Source organism: Eleutherodactylus coqui, chromosome 1, assembly GCF_035609145.1.
Source record: "Eleutherodactylus coqui strain aEleCoq1 chromosome 1, aEleCoq1.hap1, whole genome shotgun sequence".
Lineage (NCBI taxonomy): Eukaryota > Metazoa > Chordata > Amphibia > Anura > Eleutherodactylidae > Eleutherodactylus > Eleutherodactylus coqui.
The window spans coordinates 163,424,874-163,436,937 of record NC_089837.1 but is presented as its reverse complement, the minus strand read 5'-3'; the positions used below and the strand labels follow the sequence as shown (position 1 = coordinate 163,436,937).

The following is a 12,064-nucleotide window of genomic DNA, read 5'->3' as shown; positions in this document are numbered from 1 at the left end:
ATGCAATAATAAATCGCCATGCACTAATTGGCGCCAAGATAGAACATTCTGCGTTTTTTCTTGCGCGCATTTTTCATGCATTTTGTGTAAGCAACATGGCTGCTTACAAGAGTTTGGTGTAGTATATGCTGTGCGCAAAACCCGTTCGCAGAATACGCTATACCGTCACAGCTGTGTGCACCCAGCCTAATAAAGTAATTGTACAGCAGAAGTTTATGGACCAGTATCTGGAACTTTTAAGATATGATCTACTAGAACACCTTCATTTGTCTAGGTAGAACTTGTGGATTGTTAATACTTAGATGTACTGTCCCCAAGATAATACACTTCCTTTAGTAACAGCATTTAGCTGGATTTACAAGTATGATATCAACCAGATGACACAATAGCCAGTCATGCAAATATTTGTTCTCAAGTACAAGTGCAGGGCAGGGCAGGCCTGGGCCACATAAGCTAAATGTGGATGATCATCTGTACACCTACCAGCTCTGTCAGATGCCGCAGATGACAAATCTCCTCTGGCAATGAGTCAAGCTTGTTATTGCTTGCAATAAGCACTTTGAGGGGAAGGCTGCAGAGGTGCCCAGGAAGTGAAGTGAGTTGGTTCCGACTTGACAAGAAAAAAGAAAAGAGAATACTTAAAACCCAGTCTTATGGCATCAAATCATTTAACTTCCTACTACACATAAGCTTACCGAATACTGAAAATAGACATTTAGAAAACTGTAATCTATTAATCAGCTCATTTTACAATATTCTACAAGTTAAATCTACATAAAAAGTAGAGATGCTTAAGAATACGTTATCTCACAAATGTAACAACTTCACTGAAAGCAAGGGATTAGTCTCACTGTAACAGACTGATAGTCACTGAACAGAGAAAATGAGACTTAAATTTTAACTATAAGTTCCTTAAAAAATGTCTACTAGAATTTTTTATTATTCAGTAGTCATAATAAGTTGATACAACAAAACGACTAGTAGGTGATAACGTATTACCTTTCCATGAAACATAGGTCAGTACTACAGCTCTAGTCTCAGCTATTATAATGATAATTCTCTCAGCCCAAATACACGTATAGGGAGAGTGGATACAAGGATAAGGTGCCTGCTGTACCTCCAAAACAACTAACCTATTAGGGAGGTGGAGACCCTGTTTATTTGCTTGGTTTTAAAAATTCATTAGGGGTAGGTCCCTAATATTTCTTCACTCTAGTACAGTGGTTCTTAACCTTGTTGGAGGTACTGAACCCTGCAAGTTTCTTACATACATTCACCGAACCCTTCTTATTGGAAAAAAAAATGATTTTTTTTTTCAAATTCAAGACACAGGTATATATATTATCAGTGCACAAAATGAGCAATTCATCAACTGTACACACTGAACTTAATGAATATTTACTGCAAATCAATGTGACTTTTGTTGTTGCCTTTCAAAGACAAGTTCAGAAATGCGCGGCTTCACCTTGGCAAGTGCCACTCATATCATTTTTGCAAAAAAGTCTTCACTTTTAGGTTTACCATTCTCGATAAGGATTGTTACAACATATCTTTGCGAGCAAACGGTATGAGCATCTTAAGGGCTTTCTTAGAAATAAGAGGGTACACTACAATTTGCTAACACCAAAACGCTGAGAGCACTGTTGTTCTGAAGAGTTGCTGTTGAACCTGGCTCTGCTGAAGTTCAATGATTTCGTTGAGGTTCTAGTGGAGAAGATTCGGGAATTCCCCTAGCCTAGCACACTAGCAGTGGATAGCGTCACCAATCATACAAGTGGGGTGAATGGAATGTACACACAGTGTGTGTGTTTTGACCTCTGCTAAACCCCTGAGACTGACTCACCTAAACCCAGGTTAAGAACCACTGCTCTCATAGCTGTGACAACAGCCACCACATCACAGAGTGTGGAAGAGCTGCTACGAAGCAGTACCATGGAGACGGACCGTGTGCTCTTACAGGTAGATTACATTCAGATACTATATGTCAAACATATTCTAACAGGTGCAATGACCTGAAATAACCCTGTTGATGAAAGCCTTCTTAAGGCCCATTTACACGGACCAATGATCACACCAAAAATAGCTAAAAAGCTGATCGTTAAACTTAGGTCAACCTAAAAATCATCGTTCAGCCTTATCAGCAGTTCTCCACAGGTAGTGCTGGTAGCATTGTTTCCCGCTGGAGAACAAAAAACTGAAAGCAGATAAAAGCCCTAGGGCAAATAACTGCTTTCGGCTAAGGCTTATTTGCACACTAAATTGCTCTTAAGAAGCTGAGTAGTTTATGCAAAATGATCGCTCAAAGCGGTCCCTCAAACTGTTGTTTGAGCGATCTTTGAGCGATCATCGGCTGGCGTAAATGGACCTTTAATCAGCGGCAGAGGACTGGGGATTACAAGGTCATATCCATTTCTCCTACTGGCTGTTAGGACCCTTTTACACCAAATGGATAATCGTTAAGATTTTCTCTGGATTGTGGGAATCTGAACGATAACATTCAGTGTAAGTGCCTGCATGATCTGGACGACGAACGATAATCCACTCGCCGTTCGGAACGTGCAGACATAAGAATCAAAACGACGATGCGCCTGTGTAAACTGGACGCCGATCATCTATGAACTGCCCGTTTACCAAGAATGGAGGCGGGCAGCAAGCCATAGCAATCTCCTGTGTGCTCCACCATTCGCAGAGCAATGAATGAGCCTGTGTAAAAGCACAGTAGTGATTACTGCTGGAACGAAGGTAGGGCACTTTTGCACTTGACAGTCACTCTGTGTAAAAGAGCCTTTGGCTAACCAGATAATTAAGTGAGAGGAGCAAGTCTTTAATAGTACTCCGCTTTTGGAAAGAAAAAAAATTAGACCAAGGTCAATGCTCACAATAAGGTCTCTTTCACACAGCCAATGTGCTTTCACGGTAGCCGAAACGCAGGCAAAATTGCATAAAGGAAGAATAGCCGCGATCAAGTCCCGATCAAAATTAGCATTTTCTTGTCCATTCACATGGATGGCTGCAGCGTGGGCTTTATCATATGAAGAGTCATTAATAGGCTGTAAGCCTGCAATATGTACTAAAGGTATCGAAGGGAATGCCACCCTTTACATGCCTGTACAAGTAGAATACTAAGCAAACGCTCCCCCCAACATTATGCGGTAGGAGAGTGTGGCTGTCTATCAGTATTCTGCACTGATGACTTTAGATTACCAGCGTATTTCAGAAGCAAAACATTTAACGTTTGTAGCTAGCAGATAGTAGAACACTATACATACATTATCCCTCTAGTCACCTCCCTCCATGAGCCGGACCACCTTGTCCCCGAGTAGCATTAGTGAGTGGTGTCAGTTTTACATGAAGCATTATATTACAGAGCAGGGAGATACCTGAGATTGAGGAAGGTTAAGGCTTGCAAGTTGAGAGTAGCCTCCGGTACATAGCGGATACAGTTCTGGTAAAGATTTAGGCTCTCCAAAGAAACATAGTTGCAGATTTCCGCAGGAATCTCAGACAATCTATTCCGAGACAGATCTGAAACAAAAAGTGCAATTATTACGCAATCGTTTTCAGAGGCGGACATGAGAATAAAACGGCACAATTCATTTCCAAGTGAGCTGCCAGTCTTGCTGCTAGCGGGCTCTCTGTGGTATGTCTGTCTAATACAACAGACCACTGTTATTTACCAGAGCTGTCTTTTTCACTAGAGACAGAACTGCATTGTGATACTTGGACTCTGAATTTTAATACATTTTTTTTTTTTTTTTGTTTTTAGGAAACAAGAACATTTTTCAAAAACAAACTCTACATCCTATCTGAGTTTTCTTCTTTATAAACACTTACGTAGTACATTTAGTACAACTTTACACGGTTGCCGGTTAAAAAACAATGCTACAAGACTCTCACATCCTTCCAATTCAATGCACAGACCGAAAAAAAATAAAATTATATATCTCATGTGACCTTATTGGAACCATCTGGAAATGACTTGCCTTTCTGTTCTCTCTAGGAGTCACTAGAACTTCTTGTATGATAAAATTACATTTACTGTTCCATACAGGCTCTACACAGAGGGGATAGAAATATTTTTCACATTATTGCTAATGATTTAAAGCAAACCTATCAACAGGTTCACACTGCCCGAACACAAGGCAGCATGAACCCAAGACAGGTAGGCCCATTGCCCCCATGTATATTTTATTCTGAAACTGCCTCAGAACAGGCTGCACCAGCTTCTCCTAGTCCGCAGTATATAGACTGACTGCTCGCTCTCCCTATACACAAGCAGTGACAGAGCAGACACTCAACATGCTGTGGGCAGGAAGAGGTCGGCACAGCCTGTCCTTTTGATTCTGAGCTCTGTTCCAACTGAAACTTGAAAAAAGTGTGTTTATTCTAAAATACTGAAACATTTTTCAACTTTTAAAATGTGGCCGTGCCTCTTTAATGAATGGGGGTCGGTAGTTAGCACTGTTGCCTTGCAATGCCGGGGTCTTAGGTTCAAATATCATGAAGGGTAACATGAACTTTGAAAAACTCCATACAGGCCTCACCCTTTATCAGATTTGAACTCCAACATTGCAAGGCAGCAGTTCTAATGACTGCGAGCTACCATGCTTGAGAATAAACATGACAATAAACAACCTCCATGCAGATGTTGTCCATAGTCAGACATGACCCTAGAACCCCATTGTTAAAAAGGTATGGTGGTTCAATTGTTAGCACTGCTGCCTTGCCATGCTGCAGCTGTAGGTTCAAATCTGACCAAGGGTGATGGCTGTATGGAATTTTTTAAAGCGGTTGTTACCCCCCGATGGGCTTTGAAACTAGGACATCAGCATTCTAACGTAACCATACCTACATTCATTAAAAGCACAACATAGAAAACTAATTGTTTTCCAGTTCCATTTGCCTCCCATTGAGTAGAATACAAAAAAAGGGGGGATCCATCTGTATTCGGCTTCCAAACCTGGAAACAAAAAGCACAGCAGTCTTTTGTTCCAGTGTAAAAAAAATGGAGTGGTGACAGAAAATGCAGAAATGGATTAAAGTGAAAGCTCTTCTGCTTCAATATACTTCCATGAGCTTAGAAATAAACATTTTCTATCCATTTGGCTGTTTCCATGATAGATCAGCAAAACACTAGTGTGAAAAAGTCCCTAACTGCGATATGTGATCCGAGTGCCCACAATGCACTACTCTCCGGGAGTCCGAATTGAGAAAAACTCAGACGTTTCTCCTAAGGCCTAATGCACACAGGCATATTTGCACTGCAGGATCCAGAGCTCCAGATCCCCCAGCAAATACAGCCCATAGGTAATGCATTTCGAAGCCCATGAGCGGAAATCAACCGCAGGGTGGAAATTGCAGCATGTCCTATTTCATACAGCCGCGTCATCGCTGACGCACTGGCTCTGCACTGCACATGTGTAGCTGTGCGCTAGGAGGCACATCCACAGCGCAGAGTGAAGACGCCGGACAGGTAAGCCGGGGGGCACTGCAGGGGCACAGGGTCGCATCCCGCTGCGATGATCTTGTAGTCGGAATCCAACCCAGCTGTCTGCATTTGGCCTAAGAAGAAAGAATCATTCAGCTGGACACTAATCAATATTCAGGGGTTTCATTTACTAACAGTTGGGAACATCCAGAGACCAACAATGTACACAATTTTATATAATTTCCAGTTTCTAATTCCTTGCAGGATCTAATCCAGTTTTAACAATCAAAAATGCAAGCAGAAATGCAAACTTGGTCCTCCTCTGCCTCTTAAGACAAACGGATCTTCTCCTTACCCTGAATGATATAGCTGGCACAATAACAAAGCCCGCTATTCTCCTAAGTCAACGGATACCCGATATGATGGAAGCATGACGCCAGTGTGAATAGAGCGGAGAGAGGTTAGATTACAAATGAGTGATTGGTGGGAGCCCTATTTATCACACATCACATATAGAAAACATCTATTCTGTGGCTTGTACACTGCATCCTGCTCCCTTGCTCATGCCCAAGGGTTCCAAGTATTTATGATCGCAAGAAAGCTCCTTCATCCCTCAAGTACGTAGGTTTCCTGCATATTCCCTGCGTATTCAAGCAGCCCCATTGCCTTCAACACACCAAACTAGGGCACACTGTGCAATTTTTTTTCATGGGACCAAAAGGCACACGAAAAGTACGCTCATCTAATAACCCAATATAAATTAATGGGGGATTCAGCACAACGGAGGACGCGTCTAGATTGCGCAAATAAGCGGTGTGAATTAGCCCTACAAGTGAACGCTGCCAATATATACAGACATCTGCTCCGTTATTTCTCTGCTAGTTGCACACAGATGACCTGGCAATCTCCCAAACCATCCAGCATTGATGTACAAGAGTGGCCTCTTCATGCTAAATATGTGGCTGTTCCGGCCTCATCTCCGCAGCACAATGATCTGTTTCAGATGAGGTCATGGTGTGGAGGAAGGCCTGGAGGAGTTAGTAGAAGAACATAGGACGGTCTATGGCCACCGCTGCACAGACATCCTCAGTAAACGCTGTCCTGCTGGACTGGACCCTATGAGAGAAGGACAATCTGTGTGGCTACAATACAGAATTAATTGCTGAAGGCAACAGGTCATGTTCCCACAGAGACCCATGAAATGAGGATACACAAAGCAATTTACAACTGGGTAGTAAAACCAGGTTTTATCCCTTTTAATAAATATAAATATATATATATTTATTTATGTACGTGGTTGATGTAAAGAGGTTTTCGTTTTTGGATGACAGGAACACATTTTCATTTGCAGAAATTGCTGCATATCTGTCAAGTGTGAATTCATGATAACACTACACTGACACGGCCCGTACAAGTCCTGCCCAAAGGAGCCATTCACTTCATATAAAACGAAAGTCATGAGGCTTTGTGATTTGCACACAAGGCAAACGCATACAAAATCACACGTAAAGCATTTTTTTTACCCAAAAATCGCACTTGCCAGTGTATGTAGATCACGTCACAGATCTGCTACGGATTTTGGTCCTCCACACACAAAAGAGCAGATACCAATGTTGGGTTACTGTCCCTCTATGGCCCTGTTCATCTCTGCATGTAATGTGCCACGTCCTGGTATCTGCTCTATAACACTGTGCTGGAAGATACAGCAAACTTGCGATAGCATGGATGGATGGATGTGCAATATTGGAGGATCAGGTCTACCTGTGCTACCTGACTGGGCAGCAGGTACTGGCTCATGCCATCACAAGGACAAGCTGCAAAATCACTCTTTTTGGGGGTTGTCTTGCAGTTGACTACTGCACCTTTTGTCACTTATATTTGCATCAACTGGGGGTTCTACTGTGATACATAAGTGTTGCCTTAATTTTTTTGAGCAATGTAATTACCTGATTCCTACATACAACTATTTGTGATCATTTACAAACCCAAAGATTAAAAATATAGAAGGGGGAATTGTTCAGTGCATAAAAATAAATAGGATTCACAATAGCCATAGACATGAAGCAGAGTATTCTACATATAATAATCTTTATTTGTATAGCGCCAACGTATTCCGCAGCGCTTACAAAGACGCGGGAATGAGAAGTTCAAATTAGAGGGGTGCGCAGTCTAGTTTCGTTAGCAGAGCGGAGAACCCGGGCTGGGTGATGGATTGAGATGAGGGAGGCAATATAGGGTGGCGCTGCACTGTGGAGGGCTTTGTGGATGAAGGTAGTGAGTTTAAATTGAATTCTGTATTTAACAGGCAGCCAGTGCAGCGACTGGCACAGGGCAGAGGCGTCCGGGTAGCAGTTGGACAGGAAGATAGTGAATCACATCAAGGGGGCATGGTCTCCCATTTTTAAAAATTGTAAAAAGAAGTTGATTTGGCTTTTCAGTGCCGGTAATGTGATCTGCAGTCACAGCACTCTATAGAGCGATCTCTAGGTAATAACTCCCTGGGGGTGTATATTTCTACTATATTGTAACTGACCCTTTTCCCCCTTGTATTATCTTTGGGCTTATAACAAAAACAATGTTTTAGTAATAAGATTTAGACAAGTTATCACACAACATAGTCATGTGGGGTAATCTGCCAATTAGTCAGACGCGGGCGGAAATTCCGCGGCGGGATTTCCCACAGAATTTCCACCCGTGCCAGCTGCCATAGGATTGCATTAGTTTATGCAATCCTATGCAGATGGTTGCGATTTGACTGCGTTAAAACTCGCGCGTAAACAAATCGCGGCATGTCCCATTTCTGTGCAAGCCCCGCAGAAGCCCTAACAGAAACATCACTGCTGACGCACCGGCTCTGCACTGCGCGTGTGCCTGCTGGGCGACAGCCGTCACATAGCACAGCAGAGGAGATGCCGCAGGAGGTGAGCCGCGGGTCATGGGGTTGCATCCCGCTGCGAGAATTGAGCTGTATCCGACCGTCTGCTTGAGCCCTTAGTGACTAATTTGATTGGCATACTAGCACACGACTGGGTCTTCTCTGTGACTAGATGTAATACTGCACATAACCCCCAGACTGCTGTGGCGCTGTTTCTGGTAGAAAGCATATGTGTTTTTCTAAAGCACGTTTTACACCATGCTTGTCATCCTGCTGAAACCGCTTATTAATTTTGCTTTCTTTTTTCCCCCATCTTTTTAAATAGAACACTTTTTTTTTTTAATATAGAGCATTCACTTATGTGGATAAATCTGTTAGTTTTTCAGTACGGCTCATTACAGTTGTATCAAAATCAGGTTTTGTGTACTTTGCTCTTTTTGTTTGACATGATGCCCTTTTTAAATGATGAACAAAGCTTTGTATATATTCTTTTAGCCCCACTAGGGCACTTGACCATGTGGTTGTTTTATCACATAGGATACCCTGCAATACTTCTATATTGCAGTGTAGGGGCTCGTGTCCACAACCGTGTTTACACCGCGCATTATGCGGGCATTGCACAGACGTGTGATATACGGTAAAGACTCTCACTGATCCACGTACACGTGCATTTGTAGACGCTGCTTGTCAATATGCACGGTAAAGAAAAGTCACAGCATGCTCTATTTCTTCAAGTATCACGCAGCGCGAGCCCCATACATTGGTATAGGCAGCGTATCAAACGCTGAATCAGAGTGGGGAATAAAAAGAAAAAGTCACATTGCGCATGTCCGTGTGATACGCGGCCAAGCGCAGTACACTCACAGCCATACGCGGCCCCTGCCGGTAGATCCTCTGTTTACAAATATCAGTAAAACACTGTCAGTCTTCCCACTTGTGGACATAAAGGCCGCCTGCACACGGGCGCCACTGAAAGCCTGCATTACAATACGCACTCCTATGCAGACGGTCGCGCAAAATCTCGCGCGGCAAACAAACCGCAGCATGTCCTATTTTTGTGCGGGGCTCGCAGAGCCTCGCACAGAAACGTCACTCACCTGGCCGCCGGCCCCGGTCTGCGCATGCGCCGGCTGCCCGGCAGCCGGCACATGAAAGAGACGGGGCCGCCGGGCGCGGTTGAGTATGCGCTCGTCTCTGCAGGCGCTCGGGTCGGGTCCCACGGCGAGAATTCTCACCGCCGGATCCGACCCGTTCGTCTGGAGGCGGCCAAACCCTATGATGTCTGACAGAGTAAGCCCATCAGCACCCAGGGATTAAGTTATAAGGTTACTAATGAGGTGACAGACGGAGCCCCTTTTGCATCTAACTGCTTACATACTGTGGTTGCTGTTGGCCTCGGCAGTTAAGAGACTAAACAGCTTTAATTGGCGCTCCCTCCAACCCCAGCAGCCGCAGACGGATGTCATCTTTATGTTAGAGGACACCGGCACTGATGTGGCAGTGCATGCATAAGGCACTTTGCATCAGATACCAGACAGGTATCCACCACACACACACAAATATTATATAATTTATTCAATCCATATACACACAGTGTCTAGTAGTTAATACAAAGTCCTGCATTAACTAGAGTGTAGGGTGGGAAGGGGTTAACAGCATATTTACATGGCGGAAAAGTGACATGGTTGACCTGACTTAAACATGTACTTATTTCATTGCTGATTTCTCCATTTGTATAGCAATGAAATTCCGTCAAGTGCAGTACGGTCTTATTTTTTTCTTCCATTGTTTGTATTTCCTGAGCTGTTGCTAAGCAATAAAGTGGGTACACGTGGCCCACATGCAATGCTAATTGCAAATGGGGTGCAGGTCGGACGGCCTACATTTACTTCAATGGAGGCCATTCGCGCAGAGTTCACGGCAAAATAGAGCACGCTGTGATTTTTCCTGCACTTGCTGATTATGCAATTTCTGTGAAAGTACAACTTTTGAATGTCCACGTTTTGCAGCGGACGCTGATCGCGGATTCCGCCCATGTGAGCCCAGCCGAAAGGAGACATATGAGAAAGCTCTCTCACCTGGGTTCTTCGCTTCAATACTCCTTACTAAATGAAACATGAACTAAAAAACAATGCGTGTGCATTCCTGAGCAGGAGGTATGGTAATTCATTATAAAGGTGCTCTGGGAATAGAATACTAATTCAGTAACCACTGCATACCAGAAATAAATATTTTACCCTCTTCGACATGTTCTAGTTAGTGCAAATTTTTCAAATACCTTAAAGGATAATTAGGGGGGAGGGGAAAGAGATGAGCGCGTCATAGTGGAATCCTAAACTGCATAATTTAGAGCTTCCAAGGAACACCCTTCTTACATAACAAGCATTCATATGATGTAACATCTTTTGCAGTAGTAATCTCCTAAACCGGAGAAGGAGAGTAATAATAACTGGCATTCTTCCTTGGTGACACCTCTTCTGTCTTCCAAGACTGCTGTTCTGCTCCTGCCACTACCCGTTACGGACTGTGCATAAGTAGTCTCGGGCACATCGTACGGCTGTGATTGGTCAGGTAGTGCACATAGGGTTAATAAAAAAGGTCCATGGAAGCTGGTTCACTGGGGGGCAAACTCACAAAGGAGGAGTGCCAGGAGGGTCACTTCAAGAAATTGCTTCTATGAAGCTGCATCCTAAATAAGGAAATTGGATTTTATACCCGTTTCCCATTCAAAGAATCTTGCAGCAGTTTTCAAGATTTCACTGTAATCTTGAAGAATGCCTGCTTGGAGAGAAAGACTGAAAAACAACACATTTTTCTCTTGCTATAATTAAAAACTGCTGCAAGATTTCTTGAATGGGAAATGGGTATAAAATCCAGTTTCCTTATTCAAGATTATGGTAAACGAGGGAAGGACATGGGCATCAGATTGCAATGGCAAATAGAGAATCGTCCTTTACAGCAGTTTTTCCGCCCAGCATTTCATACATTCAGGTGTCTCCAAGTCGGCGCCGGCTGCCTGGAGAAGCATCACTGACTAAGTTCCATTTCTTCAGGCTGAAATGTTCCCAAACTGCTTCAACCGGGCAGAAAAAGCAAGGATTGGCTGTTCTCCAAGGCCCCCCGGGTACTGTTGCCTTGTCGACACCGAAACTGATGGGTGTTGACAAGGGTAAGGCTTCTTCACAGCCAGGTCATGCCCCCAGTTCCTGACTGACTGCAGGTCCTGGCAGGCCACTAACCTCCACCAGGTCTCCCTTCTGTCAGTCGGCGCTGCGGTTGTCAGTTCCCGCCTTGCATGATCCCATCCCCCATTCAGAGTGCTCGTACACTGCTTTGGTGAGTCTCCCATCACCTATGCTGTCACTGTCCCTGTCTCCCCGCTGTCCGTCTCTTTCCCGACCCTTGCTGCTGCTGCTGTCACTGTCCCTGTCTCCCCGCTGTCCATCTCTTCCCCGACCCTTGCTGCTGCTGTCACTGCCCCTGGCTCCCCGCTGTCCGTCTCCCTTTCCCCAGCCCTCATCTCACCTTGCCGCTGCTGTTGTCAGTGTCGCTTGCTGCTAGCTCTTTCACTCTGTCTCCATGCCTGCTGCTTTCACTTGTCGGGCGGTCTGCCTTCTCCCCTCTCTGCTCCGCCGCTATCAAGTTCCCCAAGTGTGGGGACTGAACTTTGGCTTGGATGGAGGGTTAGGGTGAAGGTTTAACTATTAGGTTTAAATTATTAGCTGTAAATGCTTCCATTTTTCACCATTTACAACTAATAA

The 12,064-nt window shown here is 44.1% G+C and overlaps 1 protein-coding gene across 6 annotated transcripts in view; it reads right to left on the bottom strand.

The window, feature by feature from the left end:
- The window catches only part of LRCH3 (leucine rich repeats and calponin homology domain containing 3), a 71,424-nt gene that overhangs the window by 41,746 nt on the left and 17,614 nt on the right, over positions 1-12,064 (bottom strand). For all 6 annotated transcript variants that reach the window (XM_066602927.1, XM_066602891.1, XM_066602910.1 and 3 more), the window contains exons 2-3: positions 3,381-3,525; positions 484-610 (exon numbers count right to left, since the gene is read on the bottom strand). In XM_066602927.1, the coding sequence (XP_066459024.1) occupies positions 484-610; positions 3,381-3,525 (272 nt within the window). The remainder of the gene's footprint in view (positions 1-483; positions 611-3,380; positions 3,526-12,064) is intronic.